This window comes from Oryctolagus cuniculus, chromosome 3 (assembly GCF_051225735.1).
Source record: "Oryctolagus cuniculus isolate XC-2025 breed Fujian yellow rabbit chromosome 3, ASM5122573v1, whole genome shotgun sequence".
Taxonomy (NCBI): domain Eukaryota; kingdom Metazoa; phylum Chordata; class Mammalia; order Lagomorpha; family Leporidae; genus Oryctolagus; species Oryctolagus cuniculus.
The window spans coordinates 7,510,337-7,530,178 of record NC_142869.1 but is presented as its reverse complement, the minus strand read 5'-3'; the positions used below and the strand labels follow the sequence as shown (position 1 = coordinate 7,530,178).

Genomic DNA, 19,842 nt, shown 5'->3' with positions numbered 1-19,842 from the left:
AAATAAATAAATATATAAAAACAGAAAACACTGGATTTGGTATTTGCATGAGCTGTCACACATTTCATGGGGATTTGTTGTTGGGACTTAGAGAGGTTTTTGAATTGAGGGGCTATCTTCCCAGGCAGGCATGTAGCAGATGGAGGTTATAAAACAAGAGGCCAGCCAGCTTTATCCAGAGGGATGGGGACACTGTTCTGCTGTTGTTGTCTTTTTTTTTTTTTTTTTTTTTTTTTTTGACAAGCAGAATGGACACAGAGAGAGGCAGAGAAAGGTCTTCATTTGCCATTGGTTCACCCTCCAATGGCCGCTGCAGCTGGCGCGCTGCAGCCGGCGCACCGCGTCTATCCGAAGGCAGGAGCCAGGTGCTTCTCCTGGACTCCCATGGGGTGCAGGGCCCAAGCACTTGGGCCATCCTCCACTGCACTCCCGGGCCACAGCAGAGAGCTGGCCTGGAAGAGGGGCAACCGGGACAGAATCTGGCGCCCTGACTGGGACTAGAACCCGGTGTGCTGGCGCCGCTAGGTGGAGGATTAGCCTAGTGAGCCGCGGCGCCAGCCTGTTGTTGTCTTTTAAAGATTTATTTATTTTACTTGAAAGTCACAGTTACACAGAGAGAAGGAGAGGCAGAGAGAGTCTTCCATCCACTGGTTCACTCCCCAATTGGCCACAACAGCTGGAGCTACGCTGATCCGGATCCAGGAGCTTCTTCTGGGTCTCCCATGCAGGTGCAGGGATTCATACACTTGGGCCAATCTCTGCTGCTTTCCCAGGCCATAGCAGAGAGCTAGATCGGAAGTGGAACAGCCAGGACTCGAACTGGCATCCGTATATGGGATGCTGGTACTGTGGCGGTGCCTTTACCCGCTATGCCACAGCGCTGGCCCCCATTTTTAAACAAACAGCATCTCTGGCTTATTCTGAAAAGAGTATATCCAGGGATGAGCAGCCTAGCTTTGTCTCCCTAGGGTCTGTGTGCCTGAGTTTGCCTCACTTAACTACTGTTAGAGACTTCCCCCGACCCCTCAACCCATATTCTGTCCCAAGTGTGGCCCTTTATAACATGTGACACAAGCCGGAGCTTTCAAAAGATTATAAAACAATAAATCAGAATAAATAGGAGCTAAATATAGAAAAAAGCCATGTAATATAAAAATGCTGACATACTGGGGCCAGCGCTGTGGCGCAGCAGGTTAAAGCCCTGGTCTGAAGCACTGGCATCTCATATGGGTGCTAGTTCAACTCCTGGCTGCTCCTCTTCCAATCCAGCTCTCTGCTATGGCCTAGGAAAGCAGTAGAAGATGGCCCAAGTCCTTGGGCCCCCGATCCGCGTGGGAGACCCGGAAGAAGCTCCTGGCTCCTGGCTTTGGATCAGTGCAGTTCTGGCCATTGCGGCCATCTGGAAAGTGAACCAGAAGATGGAAGACCTCTCTCTCTGTCTCTACCTCTCTCTGTAACTCAGTCTTTCAAATAAATAAAATAAATCTAAAAAAAAAAAAAAAAAAAGCTGACATACCAAATCTATCCTGACCACTTTCTATCCTGACCCTATCCTGGCACTGTCCTTTCTATCCTGGCACTGTCCTGACCCCTTTCTATCCTGACCCTATCCTGATCCTGGCACTGTCCTTTCTATCCTGACCCTATCCTGATCCTGGCACTGTCCTTTCTATCCTGACCCTATCCTGATCCTGGCACTATCCTGACCCCTTTCCGGCATAGTCACTGGTAGGCATTCTTTTATGTATTGTATTTGAAAGGCAGAAACAGGGAGAGAGAATGGGAGAGATAAGAGACCTTCTTTCCACTGGCTCCTTCTACCACAACAGCTAGGACTGGACCAGGCCAAGGCCAGTGGCTTGCAGCTCAGTCATCTATGTGGCAAGGACCCAGGCCTTTGCATCCCAGGTGTGCGTTAGCAGGAGGTTGGAATCAGAAGCAGAGCCAGGGCGGAGCCCAAGGGATATAGGATGTAGGTGTCCCAAGAGGCATATCTGCCCCTAGGAGAGATTTATAAAACTCCTATTTAGGGGATTGGAATTAGATAGGAAACAAAATTGCTTTATAGAGAGATCCAACAAGTATGATACAACTTTGATAACTTTCGAATCTTGAGTCATTTTGAATTTTAAATCATTGTTCTATCAACTTTCTTTTCTTTTTTTTTTTAAGCTTGATTGATTTTATTTGAAAGCCAGATTACAGACAGGCAGAGGCAGACAGAGAGAGAGAGAGAGGTCTTCCATCTGCTTGTTTACTCCTCAGATGGCTGCAGCAGCTAGAGCTGTGCTGACCTGATGCCAGGAGCTTCTTCCGGGTCTCCCACGTGGGTGCAAGGTCCCAAGTACTTGGGCCATCTTCTACTGCTTTCCCAGGCCATAACAGAGAGCTGGATCAGAAGTGGAGCAGCCAGGACTCGAACCAGTGCCCATGTAGGATGCCAGCACTGTAGGTGGCGGCTTTACCCACTACACTGCAGTGCTGGCCCCAGCTTTCTTGTTTCATTTATTTGAAAGGCAGAGTTACAACAAGAGGGAGAGACAGATTTTCCATGTGCTTGTTCACATGGCTGCAATGGCCAGGAGCTGGAACTCCGTCTGAGTCTGCCACGTGGGTGGCAGGGGTCCAGTTACTTGGACTGTCTTCCACTGCTCTCCCAGGCACGTTACTTGGGAGCTGGATTAAAAACGGAGCAGGTGGGTTTTATATGGGATAGAGCATCCGGAACCCATATGGGGTGCTGGCCACAACCCCAGCCCCTCAGTTTTTATTTCTGTTTTAAATTTTTCAAAATAAAAGTTGGGAGAATAACAAGCAGAGACATGACCATTAGAAAGTAACTTAAGCTTCTGAGGAAAGGGGCACTGCAGAACGGATGGGGACTTCAAAAACTTCACTGGAAAATGGAATTGAAAGATAATTTTTTTGGTGTAAAAAAATCTGAAATCCATGCATATGAGAAATCGTCAGAAATTCATGGAAATTCATGTTAGAAAAACACTACTCATGGATCAGAAATTTTTTTGCACTAAAATAATATCTTTTAATTTCATTTTCCATGAACTTTTTGAAGTACATGCAAAGGATGCTTTTAGAAAGTTTTTTTTTTTTTTCTGTTGAGGAAAGTAACTCATCAGTGCCACCTGTGAAGTATCTCCTCCTTCCTTCCTTTACATCCTGTAAACCATTTCGTGTGGGTGCAGAGGTTGAAAATCAAACCGATGTTCTAGGAAGCTCCCTCCAGATCGCTGTCTGTCTCCTTACGTCCTCCGCAGTGTGTTTAGATATGCTTGTCTTTAGAAGGGACTGCAGGAGGGCTGAGAGCCTTGGCTCAGGGCGTGTTGGAAGAAGTCCCTACAGGGTGCTGGGAGGCCACTGGGAGGGAGGTCTCTGGGCCCTCCGCAGCTAAGGCTGGCGTTCTGCTCGGCAGGTGTGACGGCTGTGAAGCGGTTCTGCTCGGCATCGAGCAGCAGGTCCTGAGAGCCAACCAGTACAAAGAGAACCACAACCGGACTCAGCAGCAGGTGGAAGCAGAGGTAAGGGGGCGGAGTGTTTGAGCCTCTCTCCAGGAGTACCTGGCTTCCTTTTTTTTTTGGTGTTTTTGTTTTTTATGTGAGTGTTGGTGTAGGTTAAAGAAGCAGTTAACCAACAAGCAGGCACTGGGCCTGGTGCTGGGACACAGGGATGAGTGGGATATAGTTCCCGCCCTGAGCACTGTCAGCCTCCCTTCTGATTCCTGATTGGCAGAGGATGAGCAGGCCGGCCGAGCAGAGGAGGTTGGAGTTTCACAGAATACCTGCACTTTGCAACTGTAGCACCAAAAAAAAAAAAAAAAACAAAAAACGAGTCTGGGGGATGGATCTTAAAAATGGACAAAAGAGGGGCTGTGGTTGTGGTATAGTGAGTAAAAGCCACCGCCTGTGGCACTGGCATCCCATGTGGGCACTAGTTCAAGTCCCGGCTGTTCCACTTCTGATCTGGAGGACTTATTTATTTTCATTTGAAAGTTACCCAGAAAGAGGAAGAGACAGAGGGAGAGAGATCTTCTATCCGCTGGTTCACTCCCTAAATGGCCACAATGGCTGAGGTTGGGCCAGGCCAAAGCCAGGGGTCAGGAGCTTCCTCTAGAAATCCCAGGTGGGTGCAGCAGCCCAAGCAGTCCGGCCATCCTCTGCTGCTTTCCTAGGCACAATAGCAGGGAGCTGGATTGAAAGTGGAGTGGCCGGCTCTCGAATCTGCACCCATATGGGATGCCAGCTTTGCAGGTGGTGGCTTTACCCACTACACCACAATGTCGGCCCCTCAAATAAATAAGTAAATTTTTAAAAAATGGACAAAAGGAAGGTTGGCATTTGGTGAAGTGGTTGCTGGGACACCTGCATCTCATCAATGAGTGCTTGAGTTTGAGTCCTGGCTCAGCTTCTGACTCGGGCTTCCTGGGAAGCAGTGAGTGATGGCTCAAATACTTGCTTCGTGCTACCCGTGTGAGTGGTATGGATTGAGTTCCTGGCCGCTGGCTTCAGCCTGACTCAGCCCCACCTGGTGCAGGCATTTGGGGAACAAACTGTGGAATGGAAAATCTCTCTGTCTCTCTGCCTTTCAAATAAATAAAAACAAAAACAAATATATTTTTTAAGATAGGAAGATGGTGGGTACCAGGTACAGTGGAGGGAGGGGTGCAGGTAAGCAGGGGTATGTGGGCTTCAAGGCCTTGGTAGGGTTCTGATTTTTTTTTTTTTTTTTAAGATTTATTTATTTATTTGAAAGGCAGAGTTAGAGAGGGAGAGACAGAGAGATATCCATCTGCTGGTTCACTCCCTATGTGACTGGGCCAGTCCACAGCTAGGAACCAGGAGCTTCTTCCAGGTCTCCCACTTGGGCCATCCTCCACTGCTTTCCCAGGTGCATTAGGAGGGAGTTGGATGGCAAGTGGAGCAACTGAGGACACAAGCCAGCACCCACATGGGATGCCAGTGTTGCAGTTGCTGGCTTCACCTGCTACACCACAATGCTGGCCCCAGGGTCCTGATTCTTAAGTGGTGAGGCAAGTGTATAGCCTTCTCTCTGCCCTAAAGAAGGAGAGTTTGTAATGTATGGGTATGTATTATGAACTTTAAAAAATCATGAATAAAAGCAAAAACATTGGGTAGTTGAGACTCAGTGAAGGTACGCAGGTGGGAATGGTTTTAGTGACATCTGGGTGTTCAGGACATTTTTTTAGCCTCTTGGATGTGTGCAGACTTCAGCCTTTATGTACTGGGTGCTTGTTTGTGCGCCTGTAGCCTGACAAGTGCAGTGCCCTCAGAATTTGTTTGGAACCCTTACCATCAGAAGCTTTGATCATTATCAGTAGTGGAAATCCTTTTCTAATGTGGATGGGCTGTACGTGTTAATGGTGTTTCATGAGCTTTTACAAATCAGTTGTCCGAGAGTGTGGCAAAGAGAGGCCTAGAATTGCAGCTAAGGAGCATAAGAAGTGAGTGTGAGACTTGGAGAGTTCCCCTGCCCCTTGGAAATGCAACCTGTGTCTTACTTGTCTTTGTAAATCCAGCTCCTTGTCCCACGCCTCAGCCATGCGCAGTACGCACTCAGATGCTGCACTGAATATTCCCGGTACACCAAAGAGGGTGTCAGCGGCCTGCCGGACTGGGTTCTTCATGGACTCAAGCGCATTTATTTTGAATCCACCCCCCCCCCCCATATATATGCTCTGTGGGTGTTTGGTCTATAGTGCATTTTTGTTTTTTTAAGATTTTATTTATTTGTTTGAGAGGTAAAATTACAGATATTGAGAGGGAGAGACAGAGAGAAAGGTATTCTATCCATGGTTCACTCCCCAATTGGCCATGACAGCTGGAGCTGCACTGATCCAAAGCCAGGAGCCAGGGGCTTCTTCCAGGTCTCCCACACGGGTGCAGGGGCCCAAAGACTTGGGCCATCTTCCACTGCTTTCCCAGGCCATAACAGAGAGTGGATGGGAAGAAGAGCAGCCAGGACTAGAACTGGGGCTCATATGGGATGCTGGCGCTGCAAGGTGGAGTATTAGCCTATTGAGCCGCGGCGCCGGCCCCATAATCCATTTTTAATCCTCCTACTTCTGGCCAAAGTGTGTGAACTACATTTAACAGTAGCCAAAACAAGCCTGTCGCCTCTCTAGTGAGCTGAGTGCAGTCACCCTCTCATCGAAGGTGACTTCCTCTCTGGCCTGGGACGGAGGTTCAGAGCAAGGGAGCAAGAGTTGACCACTGTCTGTTTATTCTTCCCTGCAAGTCAAAGCCTGGAAGAAGAGATGAACCACAGCCTGCCTTTCCTTGGAGTAGGCCTGAGGCAGACCAGCGGTCCTTATCCTGGCTGGAGGCACTGGGCGGGGCTGCTCCCTGCAGCTGGTTTCTGCTGCTTGTCCCCCAGGCTTGCCGATTGTGTTAGGCTATTAGCAGAGAGGAACGTTACTAGTTGTAGAATTTTTAACCGTTCAAGTTTATTTCTGTAATAAATGGCATATTGGACAAAAGAAAGGCAAATATGAACAGAACTAGTACAGAACTTGGCGCATGCTCGAGGCACACCTTACACTTCACAGCAGTGCAGATCCCTCAGCTCATGGTGATTGAGGAGGGTGCACGGCAGCACGCCCGTTTGTGTGTGTGGAAAACTCAGCTACCCTGTTGGCAGAGCTGATGCTGCCAGCAGGTGGCAGTAAAGATTCAAGTCTGAGGGAAAGCTGAGGCAAAAGCCAAGGCTGCCTCCACCACCAATGCAAACCATCTGCCGGCTTAGTAGTCTTGTAGCAGATTGCGGACAGTTCAGTGTGGAAAAAGTGAGAACATGGTGAGAGCTCAGAGCCTGGTCAGTTCTTCCATTCGGTGACGAATGACCTGGTTCCTAAGTACAGAGTGTTGATGCTGGAGCCACACAGGAGCTGTCCCCAACCATTCCTTGTCGTGAACAGGGCCAGTCTGCAGAGAGCAAAGGGAGCTGTGTCACGTTCTGCTTGTGCTCATGCCTCTGTTACCCTGGGCCGAACTCCTTAAGCCATTTCTCAACTTGGTTGGTGGTCTTTAGCATGTTCTCGGGGGGACGACTTGATGTCCCTCCTCCCCCAGATCTTAGAATCACAGCTTCCGTCTGGCGAGCTGCAGCTTCCAGTGCCCTTCCTGGCAGCTGGCAGTGCAGCCTGCCCGACCCGAAGCTGCCTGAGAGTTGGTTCCTTGTAGTGTTTCACACAAGTGGCGCAAGCCGCTTACTCACAGCTGCAGCATAGCTGAGGGAGAGAGCGCAGGCACAGCACGTGCCAGCTCGTTGTCTCTGAGCAGGCGCTCTGGAGGGGAAGCTGTGGGAGTCGCAGCATCACAAAGCACCTCACTTACCCTGGATTTTGGAACATTTGTGTCTCTGAGTGTGTCCTTGTCTGATGTTCTGTGACGTTTGTCCACAGCTGTTGCTGCGTTTACAAAGTAGAATATCTCACTCAGGTAGGCAGGTCAGGATAACCGTCGAGGAAGCGCTGTTTTCCATTAGGTAGATAGTGCCCCGGAGGGCCAGCTGGTGGCAGGTCTTGAGGCTTGCTGGCGTTACCACGTGCTGACAGCGTGCCTCCTGGGGCCTCCTGGACAGGGCTCTCTCCACCTCTCAGCTTTCCTTTTCCTGTGGGGCTTTTCCAACTGCAGGCTCTCTGGCTGTTCCCCTTTGCTTTGCCCCACAACTGAAGGAAGTCTCCTTGCTCTAGGGAGCTCCTCTCTTGTTTTAATGCATCTTTAAGTCTCTGATGGAGCGAGGCTGCATTTTTGCTGGTGGGAGCAATCCCATTTGAAAATCCCTGAGGTTCATGTTTCGAAGAGTGACAAAGGCTAGACCATCTGGGAGTGAGTGGCATGGGGAAGGCCTGCAGCCAGGCCACGCAGAAGAAAATCCGAAGGGACGAGGTCAAATTCAGGCCAGAAGACGACGAGTGTGGGGGTGGTGTTTGTCAGTTGAAGGCCGGCGCTGCGGAGGAGGAATTGGACTTCTCAAGCAAGTCTGCGAGGCTAACACGGTGTAACCGTCGGGCTGACCTAAGCAGCTGATCTGGCATTCGGAGGAGCCGTCCCCGTGTGGACCTGCCCAGCGGCTGCAGAAGCTGCTGGACTCTGAGATCCTCTTCAGCTTCGAGCATCGTCAGTGGTGCGCCAGCCCCCTTGTGCACTCTGCGTGCTGAGTGTGGTGGCAGCGATAAAGCCGACGTGAGCAGGGCACCCCTGCATGGAACCCAGCGTGACGGCACAGCCTTCTCCCACTGGGGCTGAGTCTTTGCCAAGAATAGAGGGCTTCATTTCTTAGGCTCAGGAGACACTTTGCCAAGAAGGCGTTTTTCCCCCATGCGGTGTTGTGCCTCCAGGTGATGAGGACTGTAGCCAACTTGGGTTCCTGGGGTCTTCCCGGAGGAGCACAGAGACAGGGTGGTGTATGAGTGACCGCGAGTGAGAGACTGAGGGGAGCAGGTCCGTGTGGTGGAGCACTCTGCTCTCCGGGCTGGGTCCCAGGGGCTAAAGAGCAGTGCTGCCTGGGCTGGAGTAGGTTCATGGCAGGCGGAAAGGCAGAGGGGAAATGGCTGCTTCCAGGTCTGGTCCAGGACCAGTGTGGCTTGACCCAGGATAAGGAGAGAGCAGTGTGGATGGAAGTTGCCCGATCTTGAGAGGTTCTTTCACACTGGAGAAGGAACCCGGTTCTTCCCTGAGCCAGCTCTCCTTTGTCTTTTCTTCCACACCAAGGCCACTCAGCACCCAGAGTAGCTCATCAGGAGGGTAGTTGCTCTAAAAGGACACTGCTTGAGGAAGTAAATGAACCTCTGAATGGGCATCCATGCTCTGTCTTACTTTGCTCAAAGCTTTGGTCAGGATCTTGGATCAAGGCCTTTTAACAGAATTGAGTCACTCGCTATGAGATAGGGCGACTCTGCCTCTGGGGTGGTGGGAAAGATGACAGTCCAGCAGAGCACGGGGAACTGGAGAAGAGCACTCGTGGGCTCCCGCAGGACCTGGAGTGAGAGGGAACCTGTGAGTACAGCTAGCTGCCTGTGAGGGGGGGGGAACCTGTGAGTACAGCTCACTGCCTGTGAGGAGGGGGGGAACCTGTGAGTACAGCTCACTGCCTGTGAGGAGGGGGGAACCTGTGAGTACAGCTCACTGCCTGTGAGGAGGGGAACCTGTGAGTACAGCTCACTGCCTGTGAGGAGGGGGGAACCTGTGAGTACAGCTCACTGCCTGTGAGGAGGGGGGGGAACCTGTGAGTACAGCTCACTGCCTGTGAGGAGGGGGGAACCTGTGAGTACAGCTCACTGCCTGTGAGGAGAGGGAGAACCTGTGAGTATAGCTCACTGCCTGTGAGGAGAGGGAACCTGTGAGTACAGCTCACTGCCTGTGCGGGGGGGAACCTGTGAGTACAGCTCACTGCCTGTGAGGAGGGGGGGAACCTGTGAGTACAGCTCACTGCCTGTGAGGAGGGGGGAACCTGTGAGTACAGCTCACTGCCTGTGAGGAGAGGGAGAACCTGTGAGTATAGCTCACTGCCTGTGAGGGGGGGAACCTGTGAGTACAGCTCACTGCCTGTGAGGAGAGGGAACCTGTGAGTACAGCTCACTGCCTGTGAGGAGAGGGAGAACCTGTGAGTATAGCTCACTGCCTGTGCGGGGGGGAACCTGTGAGTACAGCTCACTGCCTGTGAGGCGGGGGGGAACCTGTGAGTACAGCTCACTGCCTGTGCGGGGGGGGGGAACCTGTGAGTACAGCTCACTGCCTGTGAGGAGGGGGGGAACCTGTGAGTACAGCTCACTGCCTGTGAGGAGGGGGGAACCTGTGAGTACAGCTCACTGCCTGTGAGGAGGGGGGGAACCTGTGAGTACAGCTCACTGCCTGTGCGGGGGGGGGAACCTGTGAGTACAGCTCACTGCCTGTGAGGAGGGGGGGAACCTGTGAGTACAGCTCACTGCCTGTGAGGAGAGGGAGAACCTGTGAGTACAGCTCACTGCCTGTGAGGAGGGGGGAACCTGTGAGTACAGCTCACTGCCTGTGAGGAGGGGGGGAACCTGTGAGTACAGCTCACTGCCTGTGAGGCGGGGGGGAACCTGTGAGTACAGCTCACTGCCTGTGAGGGGGGAACCTGTGAGTACAGCTCACTGCCTGTGCGGGGGGGGGAACCTGTGAGTACAGCTCACTGCCTGTGAGGAGGGGGGGAACCTGTGAGTACAGCTCACTGCCTGTGAGGAGGGGGGAACCTGTGAGTACAGCTCACTGCCTGTGAGGAGGGGGGGAACCTGTGAGTACAGCTCACTGCCTGTGCGGGGGGGGGAACCTGTGAGTACAGCTCACTGCCTGTGAGGAGGGGGGGAACCTGTGAGTACAGCTCACTGCCTGTGAGGAGGGGGGGGAACCTGTGAGTACAGCTCACTGCCTGTGAGGGGGAGAACCTGTGAGTACAGCTCACTGCCTGTGAGGAGGGGGGAACCTGTGAGTACAGCTCACTGCCTGTGAGGAGGGGGGAACCTGTGAGTACAGCTCACTGCCTGTGAGGAGGGGGGGAACCTGTGAGTACAGCTCACTGCCTGTGAGGCGGGGGGGAACCTGTGAGTACAGCTCACTGCCTGTGAGGGGGGAACCTGTGAGTACAGCTCACTGCCTGTGAGGGGGGAACCTGTGAGTACAGCTCACTGCCTGTGAGGGGGGAACCTGTGAGTACAGCTCACTGCCTGTGAGGAGGGGGGGAACCTGTGAGTACAGCTCACTGCCTGTGAAGGGGGGGGGACCTGTGAGTACAGCTCACTGCCTGTGAGGGGGAGAACCTGTGAGTACAGCTCACTGCCTGTGAGGAGGGGGGAACCTGTGAGTACAGCTCACTGCCTGTGAGGAGGGGGGGAACCTGTGAGTACAGCTCACTGCCTGTGAGGAGGGGGGGAACCTGTGAGTACAGCTCACTGCCTGTGAGGCGGGGGGGAACCTGTGAGTACAGCTCACTGCCTGTGAGGGGGGAACCTGTGAGTACAGCTCACTGCCTGTGAGGGGGGAACCTGTGAGTACAGCTCACTGCCTGTGAGGAGGGGGGGAACCTGTGAGTACAGCTCACTGCCTGTGAAGAGGGGGGGGAACCTGTGAGTACAGCTCACTGCCTGTGAGGAGAGGGAGAACCTGTGAGTATAGCTCACTGCCTGTGCGGGGGGGAACCTGTGAGTACAGCTCACTGCCTGTGAGGCGGGGGGGGAACCTGTGAGTATAGCTCACTGCCTGTGAGGGGGGGAACCTGTGAGTATAGCTCACTGCCTGTGAGGGGGGGAACCTGTGAGTATAGCTCACTGCCTGTGAGGGGGGGAACCTGTGAGTATAGCTCACTGCCTGTGCGGGGGGGAACCTGTGAGTACAGCTCACTGCCTGTGAGGAGAGGGAGAACCTGTGAGTACAGCTCACTGCCTGTGCGGGGGGGGGAACCTGTGAGTACAGCTCACTGCCTGTGAGGAGGGGGGAACCTGTGAGTACAGCTCACTGCCTGTGAGGAGGGGGGAACCTGTGAGTACAGCTCACTGCCTGTGAGGAGGCGGGGACCTGTGAGTATAGCTCACTGCCTGTGAGGAGGGGGGAACCTGTGAGTACAGCTCACTGCCTGTGAGGAGGGGTATCGCATTGGAAGGAAAAAGCATATCCACCAAGAAAGTCTGCAAAGCAAGCAGCGGGAGTCGGCCTGAGCCCCAGTGAGAGAACGTGGCCTTGGTGGATGAGCCACAGGCAGAGTCTGCTTCCTAGGGCAGGCCTGGCACTGACCCCTCAGCTGAGCTGCACTAGAGCCATTGTGAAAGAAATGCTGATTATTCATGTCTTACCGGCTTGTGATGACTTTATATTCCAGAAACACAGGGACATGGGATTGAATATAGAACTGTATGGGGCTGGTGCTGTGGCATAGCACGTAAACCCGCTGCCTGCAGTGCCAGCATCCCACATGAGCACTGGTTCTAGTCCTGGCTGCTCCTCTTCAGATCCAGCTCTTTGCTATGGCCTGGGAAAGCAGTAGAAGATGGCGCAAGTCCTTGGGCCACTGCACCTACGTGGAAGACCTGGAGGAAGCTCCAGGTTCCTTGCTTTGGATTGGCCCAGCTCTGACCATTGTGGCCAATTGGCGAGTGAACCAATGGATGGAAGACCTCTTTCTCTCTCTCTCTCTCTCTCTGCCTCTCTGTAACTCTGCTTTCCAAATAAATAAGTAAGTCTTTAAAAAGAAAGAAAGAAAGAAAGAGAGAGAGAGAGAGAGAGAGAGAGAGAGAGAGAGAGAGAGAGAGAGAGAAAATAGAACTGTAGGGCCAGCCTTGTGACATAGAGGGTAAAGCAGCCGCTGTGATGCCAGCATCCCATGTGGAGGCTGGTTTCGGACCCAGCTGCTCCACTCCTGATTCAGCTTCGTGCTAATGGCCTGGGAAAGCAGCAGCAGATGGCCTAAGTCCTTCGGCCACTGCCACCCACATGGGAGACCCAGATGAAGTTCCTGGCTCCTGGCTCCAGCCTGGTCCCGTAGGCCATGTGGCAGTCTGGGGGAGTGAACTAGCAGATAGAAGAGCTCTCTCTCTTTCAGTAGAGTTAAAATAGAGTGAATGAGTCAGTACAGAAAACTGTGTAGGGTAAGCTGATTGTTTCATAAAAATTATTATAAAACTTGAGAAAGTAAGTTTTTGGTGTTATTAGCCGTGGTGAAATTAAGAAAGCTATTTTGGGGGGTTCTATTTTTTAATTTTTAGTGAAGGTACTTTGCTAACTGGGAAGGTAAGAATTAGCTCGACAAGAAGCCACTTTTGGAATCAGAGGCCTCGAAAAGAAAATCTGTTAGTTTTCTAATGTCTTTGATTAAAATCTTGTCAGCTTTGGGGAAATGCTCCCTCAGCTCATGTTAGGTTGGCAAATCTTCCAGTGCTTTAGAAATCAGAGGTGAGTGACATGCAAAGACAGAAACTTGAGTCATGCTGTTCCCACTAAGTTTTTTTTTTTTTTTTTTTTTTTTTTTTGGTAGGCAGAGTGGATAGTGAGAGAGAGAGAGAGACAGAGAGAAAGGTCTTCCTTTGCCGTTGGTTCACCCTCCAGTGGCCGGCGCACCGCGCTGATCCGAAGGCAGGAGCCAGGTGCTTCTCCTGGTCTCCCATGGAGTGCAGGGCCCAAGCACCTGGGCCATCCTCCACTGCACTCCCTGGCCACAGCAGAGAGCTGGCCTGGAAGAGGGGCAACCGGGACAGAATCCGGCGCCCTGACCGGGACTAGAACCCGGTGTGCCGGCGCCGCAAGGCGGAGGATTAGCCTAGTGAGCCGTGGCGCCAGCCTTTTTTTTTTTTTTTTTTTTTGAGAGGCAGAGTGGACAGAGAGAGAGACAGAGAGAAGGGTCTTCCTTTTGCCGTTGGTTCACCCTCCAATGGCCGGTGCGCTGTGGCCGGCGCGGCGCGCTGATCCGATGGCAGGAGCCAGGTGGTTCTCCTGGTCTCCCATGGGGTGCAGGGCCCAAGGACTTGGGCCATCCTCCACTGCACTCCCTGGCCACAGCAGAGAGCTGGCCTGGAAGAGGGGCAACCGGGACAGAATCCGGTGCCCCGACCGGGACTAGAACCCGGTGTGCTGGCGCCGCAAGGTGGAGGATTAGCCTAGTGAGCCGCGGCGCCGGCCCCCACTAAGGTTTTAATCAGTCTCCCTCCTAATACTTGCAAAACATTTCAGAGAAGCCTTGACTGTTATTTATGTGGCAGTTATACCTGAGAAATCACATTTCTTTATTTCTTTTTTTTTAAATATTTATTTATCTGAAAGGCAGTGTTAGAGAAATGGAGGGATGGAGGGAGGGGGAGAGAGAGAGAGATCGATCTTCCATCTGCCTCCATCTGATGGAGTCAGGAACTTTATCCGGGCCTCCCACGTGAGTGCAGGGGCTAAGGACTTGGGTCATCTTCTACGGCTTTCCTAGGAGCGTTAGCAGGGAGCTGGATTGGAAGTGGAGTAGCTGAGACTGGAACCAGCGCTCACCTAGGAGGCCAGCATTGCAGGCGGCTGCTTAACCCGTGATCCCCAATGCCAGCCTCAATCACGTTTCTTGGTCTCTCCTTCAAGGCCATCAAAATATGACTCGAAGTAAGAGAAAATAACCAATAACAAATGTCCTTCTTAGAGAAGGGGGATAGAGAAGCCATCCACTTGCTGCACAGTCTTCCCTGTCCCACACACCACCTGACTGCTGGATCAGAGACACCGCGCAGCAGTGAGTGCCAGAGCACGCTCTGCCTGGCACCGGGTGCCTGCCCTTGATGTTGACTGCCCAGCCCTCGGCCCTCTGTGACTCTCCTTGCAGAAATATGAGTGTGCCAAGTGAGCTTGCAGTGGTTTGGGGGCGTGGCTGTTTCCTGCATCTCAAAATGACAACAACGACAAACAACTGCCTGCAGGCTCATCGAGGTTGACTCTGCAGATGCTGGCTCTCTCCAGGAACCAAAAACTTGTCTCACTCGAAAGCACTGTTTGCTCTGCGTTTGGACCCTCTTACTTGGGTTCCGACTTTCTGACCTGTTCAGAACTTGTGGCCCTGCCCACTTCCTTCCTGTTCTGTAGAAATCCAAGCCTCTTGCCTGTCAGAGAACACGGAAGCACGTTTCCTTCCCACCAACAGACGCGCACCTCGCTCTGCACCAGCCTTCTCTAATGATTTTAAAACCCAGGCTAGCATTTGGTTGGCCCTCTCCCCCACCACCTTGCTTCTCTCCCTGCTTTCCTTCCCTGTGAGCTGAAGAGCAGAGGTGTAAAAGACCCATTAGACCAGCGTCAGGAATGTGTGTGCCACAGGCCACGGGGGAGGTACGCATCAGGGCAGTTATGCCTGAGAGGGCGATATGGCAACACGGACTCAGCTATGAGGAGTGCATCCCCTCTCCCAGAAGTGTTTTTGGAGCTGCATTCCCAGAAGTTTTGTGAAAAACAGCTGAGTACAAAATTCTTGGGTCCCCCTTTCTGTTTCCTAGGACATGGAACCATTAGTTTCTTTCACCTCCTTGCTGTATCTCTGCCGGATGGTCCGCTGCACTTGCTTCCTCTAAGACAGCACTGGTTTCACGTGTTTGCGTGGTTCATTTCCATATGTCTCCCATGAGTAGCTCCTGCTCATTGCTCCACATCTGTATTTCTTTTCTTTTGCTCTGTTTTGGTTCTTTGAAAGGCAGAGAGATAGAGACGGAGATCTTCCATCTGCTGGTTCACTGTGCAGATGTCCAAAGCCAGGAGCCCAGAACTCATTCCAGGTCTCCTGTTTGAGTGGTGGGAACCCAAGCACTTGAGCCTTCATTTGCTGCTCTCCAGAGTACACATTAGTGAGAAGGTGGGATCTAAGCAGAGGTGGGACTCGAACCCAGGCACTCCAGTATGGGGTGTGGGCGTCACGGCAGTTGAGATGAATTTCTGTAGATAATTCCCTGTTTCTTTGCAGAGCATTTTGGCTGCTCCTCTGTGTGGCCATCCTCATACTGAGATCAGGTTGACTCCAGTTCTGTGTCTTTCTCCAGGTTACCAACATCAAGAAGACGCTCAAAGCGACCGCGTCCTCCTCGGCCCAGGAAATGGAGCAGCAGCTGGCCGAGCGGGAGTGTCCCCCTCATGCTGAGCAGAGGCAGCCCACCAAGAAGATGTCCAAAGTGAAAGGTCTGGTCTCCAGCCGCCACTAGGGCTGGCTGGGGCAGCTGGTACTCACCAGGCCTGGTCAGGCGGGGAGGGGACACCAAGGGCCCATTCCTCCCCCTCTCTACCTGCAGTGAGTTCAGAGCTGCCCGTTTCCTCACCAGCGCCTCCCCACCCTGTTGGTACTGTTCCAGAAAAACCGTGACTCCTTCTCCTGCCCCTCCCTCCCTCCCAGTTGCTCCCTTCAGACTCAGGGGCTCCGCGGATGCCATCCTTGTTAACGGGTAGACACTGCCCGGCTTCCCTCCAGGAGGTTCTGGTCTCTGTAAGGGCTTGGCTCCCTCCAGTTTTTCTTTTGCTCATGCCATTTGGTCAGGCTGTTCACGAGCCGGAGTCAGCTGTAACCGGCCCACAGGGATGGCTGCGGGGTAGGCCCCGCTCTGAGCGAGGGAGGCGCTCTTTGTGCAGCCTGTGCACCCAGGGTTCCCACCATGGTGCAGGTGATCTCTAGCCAGGTGTCCATGCCCCTCTTCCCTCTCCTGCCTTGCCCTGTTGGCAGCTCCAGTTCAGGCGATGGAGGGATGTGACACTGGGCTGCATTTACTGAATCTGCAGGTTTTCAGCCTCATAAAGCCAGCTCTGGTCTCCACTATCTGGGAGTGCTGGACTGACTCAGCATACGTGGAGGGGCCGCGGGGCTGCAGGCAGAGGGGATCTCCCGGCCCGGTTGTCCTCTACTGGCCGCTCCTCCGGCTGCTCAGCTGCCCACGGGGGCTGTCTGCCACCACATGCTCTCCAGGCCCTTTCATGCCTCCCGGCTGCCCTGCAGTGGGGTTGGTGGGGCCAAGGCCCTGTGGGGAAGGACTGTGGCTGCTTCAGTCTCTTCCTCTCCACCCCTTCCTGGCCGGTGACCCAGAGCCCCTGATGATGGCATCCTCCTGGCAAGAGAAAAGGACTTGACTAGACTTTCTGAACTTGAACAGTTTCAGGTTATATTTTAATTTTTTTTTGTACAGGTTCTGATTCTAATACATTTCAACATGCTTTTTCCCCCTTGTGTCAATATTTGTTAGGACTGATCGCCGGGGGTTTCACCTGGTTGGAGGGTGGCATGTGTGTCTCTGTGTGCGTTTCGTTCTGTTTTGTTTCTTAAGGGGAGGTGGAGGTCCTGGACTGATACTAAAGTTCATTGAGGAAAAAGCACATTTTAGAACAAAAAAATAAAAGTGTAGATTTGCTGTATGTGGCTGTGAAGTGTGCAGTTGCATAGCAGGTGAACCTTGGGGGGGAATGAGGGTGGTTCAGAGGCATGGAACGCTGCTTCAGGACCGTGATGAGAGTGGATTTCTCCTTTTCCTGACGTGTCCAGCACTGCCTGCTTCTAGCTGTTCCACCTGCCCACACAACACGTCTACCTGGAGAGTAAACTCCCAAAGTGTGTTTCTTGAATCCCTTTTTCATCTGCTCTGTGGGAAGAGGTTCTGGCATTAAATAAGTGGGGTGTTCCCTGCACCCCCTGTCCTCATTGAAAGCTCATTACTAAGATCTCAGGGAAGTGCTGGGCTCGGGAGCCTTTTTTTTTTTTTTTTGACAGGCAGAGTGGACAGTGAGAGAGAGAGACAGAGAGAAAGGTCTTCCTTTTGCCCTTGGTTCACCCTCCAATGGCCGCCGCGGCCGGTGCGCTGCGGCCGGTGCACCATGCTGATCCGAAACCAGGAGCCAGGTGCTTCTCCTGGTCTCCCATGGGGTGCAAAGCACCTGGGCCATCCTCCACTGCACTCCCGGGCCACAGCAGAGAGCTGGCCTGCAAAAGGGGCAACCGGGACAGAATCCGGCGCCCCCACCGGGACTAGAACCCAGTGTGCCGGCGCCGCAGGCGGAGGATTAGCCTAGTGAGCTGCGGCGCCGGCACGGGAGCCTATTGTGTCTGCACTGACGGCACCGCTGACCCTTTTTGGGGCCTGCCTAGTGGAACACGTTTTGCTGAAGTGTTAGAAAACGTGTATTTCTCAAAAGCCCTCTGAGAAGCTGCACACCTTCCAGCCCTGTAGGTTTCCCAGCTGTGCTTTGTAGAGCTGGTCAGTCACACATGTTGCCTTTCATCTTTATTTTCCCACTGGGAAATGCAGCTTGACTTACATGAAGTGTGTGATTCTTTGTTGTTTGACTGCCCAAGGCCCTGAGGAGCTGTGGGGCCATCTTTCCCATGGCTCTGCTACTTCTTCAGGAATAGTGCGGTAACAGTACCAGCATGTGTGTAGAGCGTTATACAGTACAGTGGGTCAGTCGGTCCCTTCCATCCCCTTCCAGCCACGCTTCCGAGGCTGATGAAGGTGAGGATTGGTACAGTCGCCCTCACGTTACTCATGAGCCCTTCAGACCCAGCGTCCCCCGCGGGAAGTGGCGGAAGGTGGACTCGCAGACCTCCCGGCTTGTTCGCCTGCCCTGTGTCCTCTGTGATGTTCTGATGGAGACTGCTCTCCAGGCTGACCCTGCTTGCCCTCTGAGTACCGGTCTTGCTCACACCTGAAATCCTGCACACCTCAGCCTCTTTCCCAGGCCCACCCAGCTGCTTGATAAGGAAGCAGAGGATGGCGCTGGGGACTCCGGGAATTGTGGGGCCCACGGCCCAGCTGGAATGTTGATGGCTCTGCTGGGACTGCAGTCTGCCATTGGCGTGCCGTGACAGCTGGGCGCAGGTCTGAAGTGTGCACAGGTGTTCTGCACACACAGCATTCAGAAGAGATGCTTCTGTCACCAGTGGAACACCTCAGGTGGGGAAGGGGCCCCTGTGGCATTACAGAGGTCGGAGTGCCTGGGCTGCCTGAAGTCTGGTATTTCTGTCCCTGACCCCTCTTTGCTCTCTGCTGTAGGTTCCAACAGGAAACGTTTCCTGTTTGGGTAACAACTAGGAGACTGTCAAAGCTCCCAAACAGGGCATTCTTGTGTTCCAAATCTAAGGTGGTCGATTCTCATTGTAGGGTTCTCTTCTCCCCAAACTTCTGAGTCCTAGAAAGTGGAGTGGTAACCAAAGAAGCTAAAAGGATAAACTGCTTCTGATGTGTTTACATATTTGCTGTTTTCTCCATTTCTGAGGCGCTGGGTTGTTTTAAACCAAACCAAAGTGTTCTAATTATTGTATTAAAAAAAAAAAAAGATAAAAACTGTTGGGGCTGGCACTGTGGCGTAGTGGGTTAAGCCACCACCTACAACCTGGACATCCAATATGGGCACCAGTTCGAGTCCTAGCTGCTCCACTTCTGATCCAACTCCTAGTGCCTAGGAAAGTAGCAGAGGATGGCCCAAATACTTAGGCCCCTGCATCCATGTGAGAGACCCAGAAGAAGCTCCTGGCTTTAGCTTGGCCCAGCCTCAGCTGTTGCCATTTTGAGGGTGAACCAGCGGATGAAAGATCTCTCTTCCTCCCTCCCTCCCTCTCTCTCTCTCTCTCTCTCTTTTTTAAAGATTTATTTATTTATTTGAAAGAGTTAACGCAGAGAAGAGAGAGGTCTTCCATGCACTGATTCACTCCCTAATTGGCCACAATGGCCAGAGCTGCACCGATCTGAAGCCAGGAGCCAGGAGCTTCTTCCAGGTCTCCCATGTGGGTGCAGGGGCCCAAGGAGTTGGGCCATCTTCTACTGCTTTCCCAGGCCATAGCCGAGAGCTGGATCAGAAATTGGCCCCCATATGGGATGCCAGCGCTTCAGGCCAGGGTGTTAACCCTCTGTGCCACAGCGCTGGCCCCCTCTGGCTTTTTTTTTTTTTAAGATTTTATTTATTTATTTGACAGGTAGAATTACAGACAAGGAGAGAGAGAGAAAGGTCTTCCCTCCATTGGTTCACTCCCCAAATGGCTGCAATGGCTGGAGCTGCGCCGATCCGAAGCCAGGAGCCAGGTACTTCTTCCTTGGCCATCCTCCAGTGCCTTCCCAGGCCATAGCAGAGAGCTAGATTGGAAGAGGAGCAACCGGGACTAGAACCAGCGCCCACATGGGATACTGGTGCCTCAGGCAGAGGATTAACCTAGTGTGCCACGGTGCCAGCTCCCCCCCCCCACCCCGTCTTTCTCTATATATAACTCTGCCATTCAGATAAGCAAAAAAAAATTTTTTTTTGAAGTCTAGTTTTGAAAAGCAGAGAGAAGGAGACAGACATAGCTTTATCCTCTGATTCACTTCCCAAATTCCCC

The 19,842-nt window shown here is 52.7% G+C and overlaps 1 protein-coding gene across 3 annotated transcripts in view; it reads left to right on the top strand.

The window, feature by feature from the left end:
* Positions 1–16,892, top strand: part of COPS7B (COP9 signalosome subunit 7B) — a 35,148-nt gene extending 18,256 nt beyond the window's left edge. For 2 of the 3 annotated variants that reach the window (XM_051848099.2, XM_070070064.2), the window contains 2 exons: positions 3,431–3,536; positions 15,539–16,892. In XM_051848099.2, coding sequence (XP_051704059.2) covers positions 3,431–3,536; positions 15,539–15,697 — 265 coding nt within the window. In that variant the 3' untranslated portion in view covers positions 15,698–16,892. The remainder of the gene's footprint in view (positions 1–3,430; positions 3,537–15,538) is intronic. The other variant, XM_089329738.1, reaches the window with a different exon arrangement.
* The last annotated feature ends 2,950 nt before the right edge of the window (positions 16,893–19,842 follow it).